General features: G+C 34.5%; 1 protein-coding gene across 1 annotated transcript in view; it reads left to right on the top strand.

Moving 5' to 3' along the window:
• The first annotated feature begins 1318 nt into the window (after nt 1-1318).
• LOC114166893 (uncharacterized) overlaps nt 1319-18856 on the top strand; it is a 28531-nt gene continuing 10993 nt past the window's right edge. Inside the window, 9 exon segments of the mRNA XM_085667531.1 lie at nt 1319-5627; nt 5630-7971; nt 8045-8293; nt 8405-9124; nt 9374-10189; nt 10613-10683; nt 13850-13946; nt 14184-14475; nt 14559-15220. Coding sequence (XP_085523657.1) covers nt 4859-5627; nt 5630-7971; nt 8045-8293; nt 8405-9124; nt 9374-10189; nt 10613-10683; nt 13850-13946; nt 14184-14475; nt 14559-15220 — 6018 coding nt within the window. The 5' untranslated portion in view covers nt 1319-4858.

Genomic DNA, 18856 nt, shown 5'->3' with positions numbered 1-18856 from the left:
TTCCTTCTTTCTTCTTCCTTTTTCTTTTTTTTTTCTTTTTCTATTTCATTATTCTATTAGCATGTGTCTTTATCTCTCAATTCTCTCTTATTTTTTTCTAAATTTTTAATTGCATTTTTCATGTATTTCAAAATCAAATCCTAACATGCACCAACGGATATATTCTAAAACATTAATAGATCAAATGCGATTACTTTCCCCCAAATTCAGTATAACACTGGAAAAACCTCTCAATGCTCACTCACACTGGTGAAACTTTCTCAAAGAAAAAGTGCGTCAAACATATGCAAGGAATCGAAAAAGTTGGTGTGGGTCACTTCTGTTAATACCCTCCTCTTTCTCATATGCTCTCCGTATTCTCTTGCAGTGTTGCTAGATGTTAGGTTTTGGAACAGTGACAACGAAAGCCAAATCAGAACCTAAGGTCATTCAATTCCAATATCAGAGGTGTGTTTCGTAGCTTATATAAATATCAATCTATCAATCTGTATATTGGCTCGTTTTTCATTTAAGATTTTAAGATTTTAAGAAATTTGATTCATACAAAGATGGCAATTTCGTACAATTTTTGGATCTTTTAACTGTCACGGCTTTACAAATATTATGAAGTTAGCGAACAATAATTTGAAGTTTTACACAGCAGCAGCAGTTCTAAACGAGGGGAATATTCAGAAAGGGAAAGAAAACACAAAAGTGGAAAAGAAATGGAAAATGGAGCACTTGATGGTGATGAATAAGAGTTTTCTTATTCTTAGTTTGTCTCACACTCAAGGTAAGATTCTGAAATTACCAGTTACTGAATCTTTTTTGAGCTGATTATCTTATTTGAATAAATCGATCACTGATCAGTTGTCCTATATTCTAGTTGAATTGCTTAATCCGATTTATACTTTAGAATTATCAAATATATATATTAGCAAATCAAACATTATTCTTGTTAGCAAGAAATATTAATTATTCTACTTTAGATATTGACCACGATTGAGTTTTCTAACCATTACTTCATCTAACCATGATTTACTGAAAAGAAATAGTATTAATTGAATTGAAAACAAAAGAGATCATAATATATTATCATAAAAAAGTTCATGAGTTTTTTTGTTTCAAATTCAATCGGTTTAGCTAAGCTTATTTGAATATTAAGTAAAAATCCAATAAAGAGAAACTAGTAGAAAAATGTTATTTTATGTTGTAAAAAGTATTTTAATTTATACAAAATTTGATGTCAAAATAGTATATATTTTGTAAATATTGAACACATATTTTATATTGGTTGATCTTAAATTATAACGAATTTGGAAAAATATATATTACATTAAATGTACAAGGAATAAAAAAATATTTGTTTTCTAAGACAATTATAATAAGATCCATTAATGTGAAATCATTCTTAAATTCCATCCTATGTATCATTTGCTATTCCTTCCATTTTCATTTGAATTCCACAAACCTTGGGTTTGCCTTTCTATAATGTTGGTAAATTACAAAATGGTTAAAACACAACCAAAAGGGGTAAATTGGTTAAAAAATGATCTTAAAATAATTCAAAGAAAATTTTGCTTAAAATTGTTGATGATAAGGGAAAATTAGTGCAATAATGAATGAACATTGAAAACAATAAAGAATTCAAGATAATGAGCAAAAAATAAAACTCAAAAACTCACAAGAATTTTTATAATAGCTTGATTAGAATATACATTTAGTTGATCCAGACAATCTGAGTTAGATTTTTCACTACAAAACTTGATTTATTAAATTACAAGAGTATTTATGCAATCAGAAGAAAACTAAAAACACTTTTTAAAACTCCTTTCAAGAAGCTCTAAGCTAGGTAAGGAAAATACTCAATTACCTATAGTACACATACCAATACATCAGTGCAAGATTCACAATACCTGATTACAAAAAAAGAAAGAAAGATATGGCTTTATATGTGATAGATTGTACAATAACGTGATCACTTTTCTTGATGAAGTTTGAGCTCTTCTTTTCCACATAAGATGTAATCTATGACACTCTTAGAATATCTCTTTTAGAAAATAACAAGACTCTCTTCTCAGAGTATGGAATCATTGAAATGAATGAGAGAGAGCTTCCTTTTCAAAAGAGTTATAAGTTTAAAGACTAATATAATTAGTTATAGTTAAATATAATCAATAATTATGTTCTCCTTATAACCAAAGAAACATTTTCGAATCAACATAATCGAGCCATCGACTTTCCTTCTCGAGCACACTCGTCTTGACTTTCTCCCAAAGTTGACCCATCTAGGCATTTTACTCGGGGGTTTGTTCGTCTCGACCTTCATCATTAGTATGCCCATTTAGACCTTCAATCCTGGCCTGCCTATCTTGAATTTTTCTCAAAAATGGGTGGTCTCGTCCTTCAGCGTGAGTTAAATATAATTAGTTATAGTTAAATATAATCAATAATTATGTTCTCCTTATAACCAAAGAAACATTTTCAAATCAACATAATCAAGCCATCGACTTTCGTGCTCGAGCACACCCGTCTTGACTTTCTCCCAAAGTTGGTCCATCTAGGCATTTTACTTGGGTTTGCTCGTCTCGACATTCATCATTAGTTTGTCTATTTTGACCTTCAATCCTGGCCCGCCTATCTCGAATTTTTCTCAAAAATGGGTGGTCTCATCCTTCCGCGTGAGCTAGCCCATCTCAACCTTCTGGTCGAATTTGTTCCACTTTTGGCCTATTTTGACCTTTAACCCAAGCTAACTTGTCTTAATCTTAAACCTCTATTGGCCCGTCTCGACCGTTTATCAAGGCTGGTTCGTCTCGATCCTCGACCTGGGTCGGTCTATCCTTGACCTGTCTCTATTTTGGTGTATGATGAATCGTCTAGAGCTTTGGCTTAGGCAAGTTTGTCTCGATCATCGACCTCATGGTCTCATCTCGACCTTCAGCCTAGTCGACTTGTCTAGACTTTCGTCCCAAACTGACTCGACTATAACTTTGGATCAGACTAACTTGATTTGACCTTCGATTTGAGCTGAATCAGTTTGAACTTCGGTTCAAGTGGACTTAGGTCGACCTTCGAGTCGAGACAACTCAGCTCGTCTTTAGACCCAGGTGTTGTATTTAAGAGTTAATTAAAGTCATGTAGTGAAGTCAAGTCCACTTTAACCCTGACCCTAACTCATCGTAAGAGGGGACTTGAGGGACTAAGATTTTTTTTTTTGCCTACTCACTTGGTGTTCTCATAAGAGGGGACTTATTTAGGAGTGAATTTGGATTGACCCATGGACCATGACATGAGTTAATTGATACCTTTAACTATTAATTTATTATTTTCGTAAGGCGTAATTGTAAAAGGCCATATAATGAATAATGACTATATAGTGAGCTGTGTCTTTTTTAGCTTAAGCAATTATGCTTTTAGCCATAATCGATTATGTCTTTCTTCCCTACATCATTAACACCATAAACTTATTTGCCATTTTAGTTATGCAAGAATTCTTTCTTTGTTTATGTTCACTAAAAAGTAAGGACAAATATGTAAAAATTCAGTTGTCCTTGTTCTTTTCTCTATATTAAATTTTTTATTAACAATAACACATATATTAATTGGAGGCAATTGGGTTATCTCAACTCATAAAAAAATAAAATAAAAACCAATATGCTACAACTTTCCTCCATCGTTACCCACATAGAGTAGCTCACAATCATCACAACATTCCCACTTTCCTCCCCTTTCTTTCTTCATTTTTTCACACACATAAACCGATATAAACGGCAAACATTCATGCTTTTCCATCTTCCTCAACAATAAACCTGATGAAACAAACACAACGTAACTGAGATTTATGTCTTGTTGCAGCAACGCTCAAACTTAGAGTCCTCTCTTGGTTGTATGTTGGCTAGAATGAGAGTGAAGGTGAAAGCTAACTAAAGCAAATATGGTCTTTAATTTAAAGGCTTCATTTGCTTTCGTGTTTAAATAATCACTCCTTTAGTCAGCAAATTAATCAAACTTAAATTAAGTGCTAATTCAAACTAAATTGTAATTATGTAAACATTTGTTTAAAATTTGAAAACATTAATGCCCAAATTGAAAAGAAGCAAAGATAATTGATTAAAAAATTAAAGCATGAAAAGCAATTCCTGTGTACTACATGATTAATTTCTTTGTAAATAGTGTAATTATGAAAAACTTCCAACTGAACTAGGATATAAAATATTTATTTTCATATTTCAAGATAACAAAAGTCATAATGTAAAATTATTGTTCAAACTCTTTAAGCGAAATGTAAAAACTGATATATAATAGATAAAATAATATAGTAAAGCACGAAGTAAAAAACAAAAAAGTTTTAAAAGAATGAAAAAAGTTGTCTCGATTTTCTATTTTGTCCAAACGATGTCAGTCTTTATAACATCATAAAAATTCTGAAAGTTTTCTAAATTCATGAAGTTATTTTTAAATCTTATACATTTATAGAATTCTTTTAAATCTTTTAACTTTACTACACAAACCCTCTAAAATTGAAACTATAAAATATTAATCGTTTTAAAGACTTTTAAGAAAACATATAAGTATATCACTTACATAATCTCTTAAAATCTGTAAGACTTTTTATTGTCAAAAATACTTTATTAAAATATCATTCTAATACAATGTTAACTGAATATTTTTCATTCATGCTTTTAAATTTAGCATGCTTTTATAAATTTTAACACATCATTGTTTGGTTTCATTTTAATATATCTACTCATGGCTTTTTTATAGATGAAACAATATCCTCTTTTCTTATTTAGTTATTGACTGATATGTTTTCACTTTATGTTTTGTTGGAAAAGAGATGTGACCCAGCCTTGTAAAAGATAATCAAGCTTTAAGAATGGATTATTTGGGGCCTTTTAGCAAACCTGTTGAGGCAGTGATTGATTTTATATCAAAACTTGGTGTTCGACATGTGACTTACATCATCTGTTACAAGCAAAATGTTCTTGAACTAAGCAATAGTGTTAAGGATCTTGGATTTGAAAAAGAGAGGATAAATCATCAATGTGATGATACTCAGAAAAATCTAAACAGCATTGAAGGTAAGGTTATTGAATGGGTTCGAAAAGTGAATGAAATTGAGACTCTAATGAATGTGTTTGAGAATGATGATGGCCACAAAAGAGCTAGGTCGCTCAGTTGTTATGTTTTTTCGTACTTGTTGAATAGACACAGGTTAGGAAGACGAGCAAAGAAAATGGAAGTGGATGTTAAAAAACTAATTGATGAGTCCCCCAACTTTGATGAAGTTTCCTATAGGGAAGATGTAACTTCTAATGATGCCACTTTGTTTAATTCCGACTTTGTAGAATTTGGTTCTACAAAATCCATAATGGAAAAAGTAATGACACAACTTGAGGATTCCACTGTGAGAATAATTGGATTGTATGGGCCAGCGGGTGTGGGTAAAAGCACTTTAATCAAAGAAATTGCAAGAAAAGCTAAAGACAAGAAGGTGTTTGATGTGGTGGTTAAAGTAGAAATAACAGCCAATCCCAATCTACAAAATGTCCAGGAGGAAATTGCTTATGTGTTAGGATTGAGATTGGAAGGGGAAGGTGAAAATGTGAGAGCTGATTGTCTACGGAGGAGGTTAAAGAAAAAAAAGGGAACACCCTTTTAATCTTGGATGATCTTTGGGATAAATTGGACCTGAACAAATTAGGGATTCCACTTTTTGATGATGAAGATGATTATGAGGATGTCTCAATCAGTGATAACAAGGATCATAATCACCAAAAGTTCGAGGATTATAATCACCAAAATTTCGAGGATCATAATCACCAAAAGTTGGCCAAAAAAAATGATAATAAAGATCATAGTGACCAAAAGTTGGCAAAAAATAATGATAACAAGGATCACACTTACAAAGTGTTGAACAAAGAAAAAATCCTTGGTAGTCACAAGGGGTGCAAAATTTTGCTAACTTCACGGGATAAAAAGATATTGTGTGATAAAATGGATATAAAGTCGACTTTTTGCGTAAAGGAATTAGATGACAAGGATGCTTTGATGTTGTTTCAAAAGTTGGCTGGAATACGTAATGAAATGTCAGACTCTAAACAGGAAATTGTGAAAAAATATTGTGCAGGGTTACCAATGGCAATAGTTACAGTCGCAAGGGCATTACGAAGCAAGGGTGAGCCAGTATGGGAAGCTACACTAGAAAAACTTAAAAGACAAGAATTAGTGGAAGTGCAAACATCTATGGATATCTCAGTGAAGATGAGTTATGACCATCTAGAAAATGAGGAGATAAAGTCCATTTTCTTACTTTGTGCTCAAATGGGCCATCAGCCACTAATTATGGACCTAGTGAAATATTGTTTTGGTTTGGGTATACTTGAAGGGGTCTCCTCAATTTGGGAAGCTCGGGATAGAATTAAAACGTCAATCCAAAAGCTAAAGGATTCAGGCTTACTGTTGGATGGAAGTTCTAATAATCATTTCAATATGCATGACTTGGTTCGAGATGCTGCTTTGTCCATAGCTAACAATGATAGAAATGTTTTTACACTCAGAAATGGCAAACTAGATGATTGGCCCGAACTAGAGAGTTGCACTTCTATGTCGATATGCAGTTGTGATATTGTTGACGGGCTTCCTAAAGAGATAAATTGTTCTCAACTTAAATTTTTTCAAATAGACACTAATGATCCATCTTTGATAATACCCGAGAATTTTTTTGAAGGAATGAAAAATCTCAAAGTTTTAATATTGATTGGTTTTCGTCTATCAAGATTACCATCTTCCATTAAATGTCTATTAAAGCTTAGAATGCTTTGTTTGGAGCGATGCACATTGGATGACAACTTACATATAGGAGACCTGAAAAAATTAAGAATTCTCAGCTTCTCTGGATCTCAACTAAAAACTTTGCCTACTGAGTTAGGGTGCTTGGATAAGTTACAACTTTTAGACATCAGTGATTGTTTCATAGTGGATACTAATATTCCACCACATCTTCTATCAAGTTTGACACATTTAGAAGAGTTGTATATAAGAAAGTCTGTGATTAGAATGTTGGGGGAAGGAGAGACAAACCAAGGTCAAAATTTGTTTCTTTCTGAAATAAAGAATTTGTATCAGTTGAAAGTGGTGGACTTAAGCATCCCTTGTGTTTCAGTTTTGCCCGATCACTTGTTCTTTGATAGGTTAAAAGATTACAAGATTGTGGTTGGAGACTTGGAAATGTTTTCTGTTGGAGACTTTAGGATGCCTGATAAGTATGAAACATTTAGAGTTTTGGCATTGCAACTGAATGATGCCAGTGACATTCACTCCTACGAAGGCATTAAAATGTTGTTTAAAACAGTACAATGTTTGTTGTTGGGAAATGTAGATGGTGTTCAAAATGTCGTTAATGAGTTGAATGTAGATGGATTTCCATATCTAAAACACTTGCACATTGTAAATAACAATAACATCAAATATCTCAATTCAACAACATTGTCTAATTGTGTGGACATTTTTCCCAATTTGGAATCTCTATGCCTCTACAATCTAGTGAACTTAGAGGTGATATGTTACGGTCTTCTTACAGCTGCGTCATTCGCCAAATTAAAAGCCATCAAAGTTGAAGTGTGTAACCGATTGAAGAATCTCCACTCCTTTTACGCACTTAAGGTTCTTACTAGTTCAAAAACATGTGAGATTTCGGAATGTAATTCTTTTATGGATAAATTTCCTACCAGTGTAGAAATAATTGAGGTTTGTGAATGTGGATCTTTAAAGGAAATCCTTCAAATACCAGTGGATTATGGTCAACTTGAGTTTCATAAGTTGCAGTCTTTGACACTTCAATCGTTACCATCATTTACAAGTTTTTATACCATAGTGGATGGGTCCTATGGATCACATGTAATAGAGCTTCAAACTACGAATGGGGGTAGTAGAGAAATTGTCGGTGAAGATGTGCAAAATGACAAGACTCCTCTTTTTGGTGAACTGGTATGATATTATATACTTATAAATTCAAATAATCTGTTTAATTGTTGAAATATATTAATTACATATGTTTTAGGTTGCAACTCCAAACTTAGAGAGCTTGAATATATCCTCACTCAACATCCACAAGATATGGAGCGACAAACACTCGGCATGTTTTGGGGGCCAAAACTTGATAAAAATAGTTGTGAAACATTGTGATAAATTGACATATCTATGTTCACTATCTATGGCTAACAGTTTGAAGAAGTTGAAAAGCCTTGTCATAAGTGAGTGTCGGATTATGGAGAAGATTTTTGAGACTGAAGAAAACAGTGCTGACAAGGTGTGTATTGGTTTAAATAAGTAAATGTTAACTTTACACGATCACATTCTACCTTATGTATTTTTGTTTAATTTCTATATGTAATAATAGTTTGTTTTCGTAAAAATGCAGGTTTGTGTCTTCCCTATGTTAGAGGAAATCCACCTTAGCAAAATGAATAGATTAACAAATATATGGCAAACTAAAGTGAGTGTTGATTCCTTTTCTAATCTCGCTTCCGTAAAAATTGAAGAATGCAATAAACTAAACAAGATTTTTCCGAGTCACATGAAAGGATGGGTTGAATGTTTGGACAACTTGACAGTTTGTAGTTGCCTGTCGGTGGAAGAGATTTTTGAAATCAATGATTATAAAGAGATAGATGAATTTGGAGGGATAGACACAAATTTGCAAGCTATTCTTCTTGAAAATCTCCCAAAGTTGAAACAGTTATGGAGTACAGATCCAAATGGGATTCTTAATTTTAAAAAGTTGCGAACTATAGATATATATAATTGTAATGAATTGAGGAACTTGTTTCCCTCTTCTGTGGCCAAAGATGTTCCAAAGCTTGAACGCATATCAACATTGCATTGTGAGAAAATGGTGGAAATTGTTGCAAGTCAAGTTGCATCAGGTGTTAACAATGATCCATTGGTGTTTCCTGAACTAGTGTGTGTGAGATTACAATGGCTACCAAACATCAAGCATTTCTACAAGGGGAAACATCTTATAAAGTGTCCAAAGTTGAAGGAGTTGAGCATCGGCACGCGTGTGACGCTTAAAACATTCCTCAAAGAAACCAGTGAAACAACAAAGAAAGAAGAAGAATGTGTTTTTTCAGCTGAAGAGGTAGTGTTTGTTTGAGTTCAAGCAAAAAGAATGTTTAGTCAAGAATAAAAGATTACAAAGAAACGTAAATTTAAAAATACTTGATAATAAAATGAAAACTAAATAAAAATAAAATTTTAAGATTACTTAATTCCAAAAAGAGATAAAAAAAATATTATTTTGTTTTTATCATTATTATTATTATCATTCTTAAAATGATCATTTTTAGTGGTAGTTTTAATATTCACATTTATTTCTTTTATTATGTAGGTGTTGCCCAATTTGGAGTATATGGAAATTGACTTCGATGAAGCACAAGAGTTGTTACCAAAGTATCAAATGCAACGTCTAAAAGAGCTTACTTTGATGTCAGTTGAAAGTGTCGATCTTCTCTGGCAGTTTCCATACTGTATGTCAAATTTAGAAAAGTTAAAAATGGTTTACCCTTCTTTTCTTCAAGAGGTAGAGCCAAGAGCAAACTTTGCACGTCAAGAAAGATTCGGAATCACATTGCAGCTGAAGGAATTAGTTTTGGTTCATTCAAAGATAAGGGATCTAGGATTAGGACGAGTTCCAGTTCTACGAAGACTAGAGCTTTTAAGCTTAAAAAACTGTGACTTACTGAACAATTTGGCTCCTCCCTCTGTATCATTGACTTACTTGACATATTTGGAACTGAAGCATTGTTCGCGATTAAGGAACTTAATGGCATTCTCCACGGCCCAAAGCATGGTTCAACTGAAGACCATGAAGGTAATCAACTGTGGTAATGTAAAGGAAATAGTAAGCAATGAGGGAAGTGAAAATGGCAAAGAGATGAAAATTGTATTCAGCAAATTGATTTCTATAGAACTTGTGGGGCTAAACTACATGAGAAGCTTTTGCAGTTCCAGGGAATGTGAATTTGATTTTCCATCACTGGAAATATTGATTGTAAGAGAATGTCCGAATATGGAGAAATTCAGTGAGAGAAGGCCAATAACACCAAAGTTAAAGAATGTATTTGGTGTAGAAGGAGATGAAAAAACCAGATGGCAGTGGGAACATAACTTGAATGCCACCATACAAAAAGTTTTCAATGATAAGGTATTGGCTCATTTATTCATTTACAAAGTAATTTGATAATTTTATTTATATAACATTTCTACTATTGCGTAGTTAATAAACAATATTTTCAAAAGTTTGAAATTTTAAAATTGAAAAAATACTAGATTATTAAAGTGATAGCTTTTGAAGAACCACACGGCCTGCAATTTTGAAAATTTTTAATCTTCAAACTTTGATAAAGATAAAAATCTGATGGTAAAAAATTGTCGCTAAGTTTTAAATTAAAAGTTCAGAATTAATCTATTTAATTTATATGAAAATTAGGTAATTAATCCATCAATTTAAAATATAAGAACTAAAATGAAATTTAACAAAAAAAATGTAGTGATTAAGAAATATACTTTTCTGGGTAAATTTATACAAATTATGAACCACATCACCTTCTTTTTGCCTGTTTTGCAGGTCACTTTCAGATACACTGAGGATCTGCTTTATAACTACGGTACTGAATTTATTATAAAGTGTAAAATAAGATGAAATAGGGTTTTGGGATTAATCTCCCTTGTGTAAACCCTACATAAAGGACAATTTATTTATATTGATAATGGGCCAAATCCCAGAAATACATAATGGGCTGAGCCCAACTATTAAACACAATATTATATCATCTAACACTCCCCCTCAAGCTGGTGCAGACAAATCGTATGTACCAAGCTTGTTACAAAGATAATCAATTCTAGGTCCTCGAAGAGACTTAGTGAAAATATCTGCTAATTGATCACTTGAGTTGACAAACTCGGTCTTGATGTACCCGGATAGGATTTTTTCTCGAATGAAGTGACAGTCAATTTCAATGTGTTTGGTCCTCTCATGAAAGACAGGATTAGAGCTAATATGAAGAGCAGCTTGATTGTCACATATGAGTGTCATTTGAGTGACATCTCCAAATTGCAATTCTTGAAGCAATTGCTTAAGCCAAACAAGTTCACATGTGGCTAAAGCCATAGCTCTATATTCTGCTTCTGCACTAGATCTTGCCACAACACTTTGTTTCTTGCTCTTCCAAGAGATCAAATTACCACCAATTGAGACACAATATCCGGAAGTAGATCTTCTGTCGGAAGGAGATCCTGCCCAGTCAGCATCTGAATAACATACAACTTTTGTATCAGAGTTGGAATCATATAGTAAACCTTTTCCAGGAGAGCTTTTGATATACTTTAATATGCGAATAACTGCATTCCAATGTTCTTCACATGGGGAATTAAGGAATTGACTCACCACGCTAACAGCAAAGGAAATATCAGGACGAGTAACAGTAAGATAATTCAACTTTCCAACTAACCGTCTGTACTGTTCAGGATCTGAGAAAGGCTCCCCCTGTTTAGGTAGAAGTTTAATATTAGGATCCATGGGTGTTTCTACTGCTTTAGAATTCATTAATCTAGTTTCCTCCAGAATATCCAATGCATATTTCCTCTGAGATATGACAATACCACTATTGGATTGTGCTACTTCAATACCCAAGAAATACCTGAGTTTTCCAAGATCTTTGGTCTGAAAATGACGACAAAGATGTTGCTTTAAGAGGGAGATGCCAAGGTTGTCGCTTCCTGTGAGAACAATGTCATCAACATACACTATTAAGTAGATACATCCAGCACTGGAGTGACGATAAAAAACTGAATGATCCACTTCACTGCGAGACATGCCAAATTGTTGAACAACACTACTGAATTTTCCAAACCAGGCCCGAGGAGACTGCTTTAGGCCATATAAAGATTTGTGAAGACGACAAACCAATCCAGAAGAGTCCCCCTGAGCAACAAAACCCGGAGGTTGCTCCATATAAATTTCTTCATTCAAATCGCCATTGAGGAATGCATTTTTGACATCAAGTTGGTGAAGAGGCCATTGGCGAAGAGCAGCCATGGCAATGAATAAGCGAACAGATGCCATCTTGGCCACTGGAGAAAAAGTATCACCATAATCCAAACCAAAGATCTGTGTGTAACCTTTGGCAACAAGGCGAGCTTTGAGACGGTCAACAGTGCCATCAGGGCCAACTTTGATAGCATAGACCCACCTGCAACCAACAACAGATTTCCCGGATGGTAATTGAACAAGATCCCATGTTCCACTATGCTTGAGAGCACTCAATTCATCAAGCATGGCCTGACGCCAACCAGGGTGGGCTAATGCATCACCTAAAGATTTTGGAATTGACAAAGAGGAAATAGACGAAAGGCATGTATAGAAAGATGGAGAGATTCTATGATAACTCAAAGCAGCATAATGAGGGGAATGATTACGGGTAGAACGCATACCTTTACGAAGGGCAATGGGAAGATCAGACTCAGTTGTTGGAACCGGAGGAGACAAATAACTCGGCACTTGATGTGAGTCATGTGTTGGTTGTTGGCAACGATGTCTTCTGCTATAAACCTGAAGAGGTGGTCTATCCGCAATAGGTACACTCGGAGGTGGCTGAGGAGAATCCGAGGTGGCACTGGAAGTGGGCACACTAGGAGGATCACACACAACAGGGATATCTATAGTAGTAGATGGTGGCTCACAACGAGAAGAGGGGTGTGTGAAGTAAAAAGAAGACTCGTCAAAGGTGACATCAGCGGAGATAAAATGACGGTTGAGGGAAGAAGAGAAACACTTATACCCTTTTTGTGAGCGGGGGAATCCTAAGAAGACACATTTGTGGGCTCTCGGAGACAACTTATCCAAGCCAGGACTAAAATCATGAACAAAACATGTGGACCCAAAGACTTTAAGAGGTAAAGGGTGAAGAGGGTCGTGAGGAAATAAAATAGAATGAGGAACTTGGTTATGCAAGACTGAAGAAGGCATGCGTTTAATAAGATAACAAGCAGTAAGAACCGCATCACCCCAAAAATGTGAAGGAACTGCACCATGAATTAAAAGAGTGCGAGTTGTTTCAATAAGGTGCCTATTCTTGCGCTCAGCCACTCCATTTTGTTGGGGTGTATAAGCGCATGATGTTTGATGAAGAATGCCCTGAGAAGCCATAAAATGTTTGAAGGATTGAGAGAGATATTCACGACCATTATCACTCCGCAAATTTCGAATAGAAACCCCAAACTGTGTTTTAATTTCATGAAAGAATGATTGAAAAATAGAGAACAACTCAGGACGTCCATGTAGAGCATAACATTTGTCAATCTTGTGGCCTAATTTGCCACAATGGTCACACTTGGGTCGTCCCTTTCCCGGCTTGCGAGAACGATTGCGATCATCCCGCTGAGAGACCAAGACTGAGGAATCATCAGCACAAGTAGATATATCAATGATTTGTTTTCTTGGCACACGTAAAAGGGCAGAACTAGTAGCAGTGAAGTTGGGCACAACAGGAGACCCCAAAATCTGGTCGCGAACATGGGAATATTCATCAGAAAGACCATGTAATGCCAACAACATAAAGAACTTTGACCGTTGCTCAAGTTCTTCAGCTGGAGTGGAGGCCGGAGGCAATAACTCATTAAACTCATGCAGAAGGGCATGAATTTTGCCCAAATATTCAGCCATGGGTCCAGGACTCTGCGGAGCAACAACTTTGAAAAGATCCTGACAAACACCATAAAGACGCTGAGTGTCATTGGTGTATAACAACTTGGCCTGTGCCCAAACGTCTGAACATGTTTCATATGAACGAAACATTTGTTTCAGCGAAGAGTTAATGGTGGACTTAATGACAATGCATAATTGGGCATCAATTTTCGTCAAGCGGGAAACTTCATCTGCAGCAACTGTAGTTACACTCTGGGTGAGATGATCTTCATATCCTTGACTCTTGAGCCAAAGTTTGATATCGGATGCCCATGTCGCGTAATTTGTGCCATCCAACTTGTCAATGGATAAATGCACATTGACGTAGTTGGTATAAACAGAGGGTTCAGACAGCGGAGTGCTTAAAGATGACACATCCGAATTGGAGCGGAAGAAGCCATAGAGGGAGAAACCCTAAAAATTCAAGGTGCTCCGATTGAAACAACAACCACAGATTCAGAAAGAGCTCAAGAAGGCGATTCAGGCGAAGTTGATCGGCGCAGAAAACGACCGGCGACGCGCCGTCACGCGCGGCGGAGAGGTGGCGGCTGCCGGAGCTTGCGGCGGCGCGTGGAGGCGCGTGAGAACTCCGATGGCGGCGATATCTGCGGCGTTGGAGTCGCCTGGCCGTGACGAACAAAACCGTCTGGTCGTCGGTCGAAACTGCAGCTCCGGCGACGGTGGCGGCGGCGGCGGAGGCGACGGTGACGACGGCAGAAGCGGCGGCAATGAGCGGCGGCGGGACGGTGGCTGTAGTAAACTAACCTAAGCTCTAGATACCATGTAAAATAAGATGAAATAGGGTTTTGGAATTAATCTCCCTTGTGTAAACCCTACACAAAGGACAATTTATTTATATTGATAATGGGCCAAATCCCAGAAATACATAATGGGCTGAGCCCAACTATTAAACACAATATTATATCATCTAATATAAAGCAACTACGGCGTGGCATTCATTCGGTGCACCAAAGTAGCTTTCGCTATTTGAAAAGGTTGAAAGCATTGGGCTGCGATGATCTACAGTGTGTAATTCCATCTCATTTACTCTTTTGCTTTGAGAATTTGGAAGAGTTAGATATACAGAATTGCAGTGCAACACGGGTCATATTTAATATCGGTGCGAAGAGTCGGACAAAAGCTTCAGGAATATTCCGTTTGAAAATTTTATCTTTAAGTAGGCTACAACAACTGGAGCATGTATGGGACAAGGATCCGGAAGGAATTATTGGCCTCAAAGTGCTACAGGAAGTGCATGTTGAAGAATGTGGACGTCTTGAAAGTTTGTTTCCAGCATCGGTGGTCAAAGATCTGACCAGACTTCAAGTGCTTCAGGTAACAAAGTGTTTGGAATTGTTAGAAATATTTAGGAATGATGAAAAGGGTGGAGAAGAAGAAGGAACAACACAACACTCTCTGTTTCCTTGTCTCACCACATTGACGCTGCAGAAATTGTCACGCCTCAAATACTCTATCCACTCTAAAGAAGAGGTAATCCTCACAACTTTGTCTTTATGGTCATTCAAAATTAGTTTATAAATTTATGCTCATGGAATATCTACTGTTACTCTTATTTATTTCAATTTTATAAAATATAAGTGATAAATGAGGAACAAATTAAAACACATAAATGTGGGGGAGAAGGGGAGTGATGTGTAAAAGGTGGAAATGGGAAGGTTAATTTACAGGTGAGAGCAAAATGAGTATCTGGTATAGTTCAATAGACTATTATGATTTATTCAAAACTGTAAGAAATTAAAGTAAGGAAGAGGATATGATTATGTCTTACGAAAATTGGATTCTGCTAAGCCTAAAATTACAGTTTTCAAACGTGGACAATGGTGAGTTTAAATACAGGAGTAAGATGCTGAAATCATCAAACAGAGGTATCCATTACCCAAAGGAATGTGGACTTGATTCATGGCATAAAGAAACAGGACGATCGACTAACAGAGACTTCGAGGTTGTAAAAGAGCAAAATAAAGTTGTACTAGAGAGAACTGCGGTAGAAAAGAAAGTCATGAAGTATCAATATAAATGTTAAACTAGGAAATGGGGTGTATATGTCAGGGTGCAAATTGTTAGAAAACAGAAAGAAGTGCTAGTGCTATTAAAGTTTTTTGTATACAGCGTATAAATGAAGGATAATGATATTTTAACCCACTTTTTTTGATCCACTTTTAACCTACTATCTCAATCACCATTAGATCATCTATTTATATTCTTTTTTTTTTTGATAAAAAAATTGATCTCCTTAGTGGCAAAAAGTTTGTCTCCTTCATATGGAATCAAGGATATGTTGATGTGATTGTAGATTGAGCACAACATCAAATAAAAATACACCTTTACACAAAGAAAATATAAGAGTAAAAGTAAATAGGAGTTTCAGTTAAGTGAATGTTGTGATAAGTATTTTTTGTTGTTGTTATAATGTGTGATTTATCGACTCTAAATTGTAATTGTTTGATAAAGAATACAAAATATCATCTTCTAGAGAATTTAATAGTGTTAAGTTTGAGTTAAGCAATCTACGGTCTATTCATTGTTTTTATCGATTGAGCCTAAGTTAGGATGGGTTGAGCTAGACCCAATCATGTTGAAATAAATCTGGCTTCAATTAGACTAGGTTGTCATAGGTTAGGTTGAACTAGGTTGGGTCTAATGCAACTCAAGATGGAGTTGAGTCTAAGTTAGTTTGTGTCGAGCTTGGGCTAATGTTACATTGATCACACTTAATTCAAGTTAAGATAAGTTAGACTAGGTCAAGCTTAATTCAAGCTTTGTCTAGTCAATTGAGCTCAAGTTGGCATAGGTCAAAATCAAACTGAGTTGAACCAGGATAATAGGCCAAGTTCTGTTGGACCTGGGTCAAGTTGTATCCAAATTAGGAATGGTCCAGTTAGGTTGGGTCAAGTTGAGCTCAAACTCAGGCTGAGTTGCGTTAGGTTGTGACAAGTTGGATTGGGTTTCAATCTTGCAATTAAGTTGAAAATAATAAAAATGAATTAAAGATTAATTTATAATTAATGTAAATTATTTAGAAATCAATTCACAATTTAAAATATTTTAAAGATTCATGCAATTCAAAAAAGTATTTAAAAGTTAATTGAAGGAAACTTATTCTAAAAATAGGTTAGGATTAACCTATAAACTTTGAATCAAATTGAGTGCTCTAATTAATGTATGCTCGAAGACTTTATACTTGAAGACTTTTTAAGATAACTTAAGAAAGCTTGTTTGAATAATTTGGAAGGCTTATTAATTACGCCGAGTTCAGTATTATATAACAATAAAATTAAGTGCTAGCACCATGATACATCATCTATTCTTTTCATAATAACGTTACTAACTAATCAAGAAATTCCATTTTCTTCCATCTACATTGAGTTACTATCTAGAATCTTAATTTTCTAGGTCCTTGTTTTAATTGTATTTTATTGTGATGTTTGTTAGTTTTGTTTCCTATTTTCATCTTCATCATCATGAAAAGATGTATCCTCAGATAGTTCAAACAAATTTGGATGTGATGAATATATGTTTCTGAATCTAACTATTTTGCAGGTGAGGTTGACAAAATTTGAGTCTTAGATATAGCCCTTTACAAGAGCAATTATGTCTTGGCTCATGGACTATTCCAAACTCCTCCTTTAGTCTGTTAGATTCTTTGAGCTTGGATGGTTGCCATTTTTCATCAGATGTACTTCTACCATTCAATTTACTTCCTTTCTTAAATAATTTGGAAAAGTTAGAACTTCGAAACTGTAGTTCTATCAAAACCATTTTTGGTGTCAAATATACAACACAAGACACGATGACTTTTCCTTTGAAGAAATTGATTTTATCCTATCTGCCAGATCTGGAGAATGTTTGGAACGAAGATCCTCATGGAATTCTAAGTATGCACCATTTAAAAGAAGTAAATGTTGAGTATTGTAATGGCCTTGCAAATGTGTTTCCAGCATCAATAGCCCAAAATCTCGTGAAACTTGAGAATTTAGTTGTGGAAAACTGTAATGGGCTGATGACAATTGTTGCTGAGGATGCAAGCCGAACAAATCAAGAGCTCCCATGTCCCTGTGTGAGATCATTGGAACTAAACCATCTACCCATGTTCAAATATTTTTACTATTGCTCACAGCAGTGCAACAATTTTGCACATATAAAATCACATGCTGATGATGATGTCTACAATGAAAAGGTACGTGTTATCCTTGACTGCAAATTCATATGAAATTATGAGTGTCTTTACTTTTTTATATTTTGTTCAATATGAATACTACCCCGAAAACTAAAACATGAAAAGTTCACTTTTGTCTACTCTCTTTGTTGTTTATTAACCTCCATTTTTTTTTTTTTTTTATACCATTGTTTTCAGAATATACAGGATTGGTAGCTTGTTAAATCTCATTTTCTAAAGGAATATATTAGATAATTTCACAGATCTATTTTTTGATTGGGAACTTTCAATAAATGAATAGTTAAGTTCTTAAATTGAAGCTACAATGAAACAGATCAAAGTGGCCATTCAAAATTTAATTTGGAGGCAACTGCATATATATATATATATATATATATATATATATATATATATATATATATATATATATATATATATATATATATATATATATATATATATATATCCCAAAACCAATTAAATATACGTGTAAAAGTAGGTAGTTAGTATATTATATTATTACATTAAAAATACATATGATGCATTAGATCAATTATAATTAGTATATTATATTCTTCTATCAAAAAATTAAAATAATAATATTTTATTAAAGTGGTCTGACTTTAATTGAGTTCTGATTAAACTATTAGACCTAGTTTTCACTAATTAGTGATCTGGGTGGTTCAAAAATAAGGTCCTAATTAACAACATTGATTTATATAAATAAATATATTGATAGGAACAAAATAATATTTCACATCAAATACTTAGATTCTTAGGGGTCATTGATTTCTCAAATGCAATACCGAAGCAAGAAAAAATAATATAGAAAGAAAAATAAAAGAAGAAAGGAAGATGAATTGAGTTGTGTCTTATGTATAAAGAAGAAAAAAAATAGAAAGAAAAAAGACGAGAAAGGCTGAAAAGGAAAAGATCAAAATGAATATAAA

The sequence above is a fragment of the Vigna unguiculata genome, chromosome 10 (genome assembly GCF_037176805.1).
Source record: "Vigna unguiculata cultivar grain cowpea cultivar isolate G323 ecotype 2 chromosome 10, ASM3717680v1, whole genome shotgun sequence".
Classification (NCBI taxonomy): domain Eukaryota; kingdom Viridiplantae; phylum Streptophyta; class Magnoliopsida; order Fabales; family Fabaceae; genus Vigna; species Vigna unguiculata.
The sequence above is the reverse complement of the archived record's forward strand: the minus strand, read 5'-3'. Positions and strand labels throughout refer to the sequence as shown.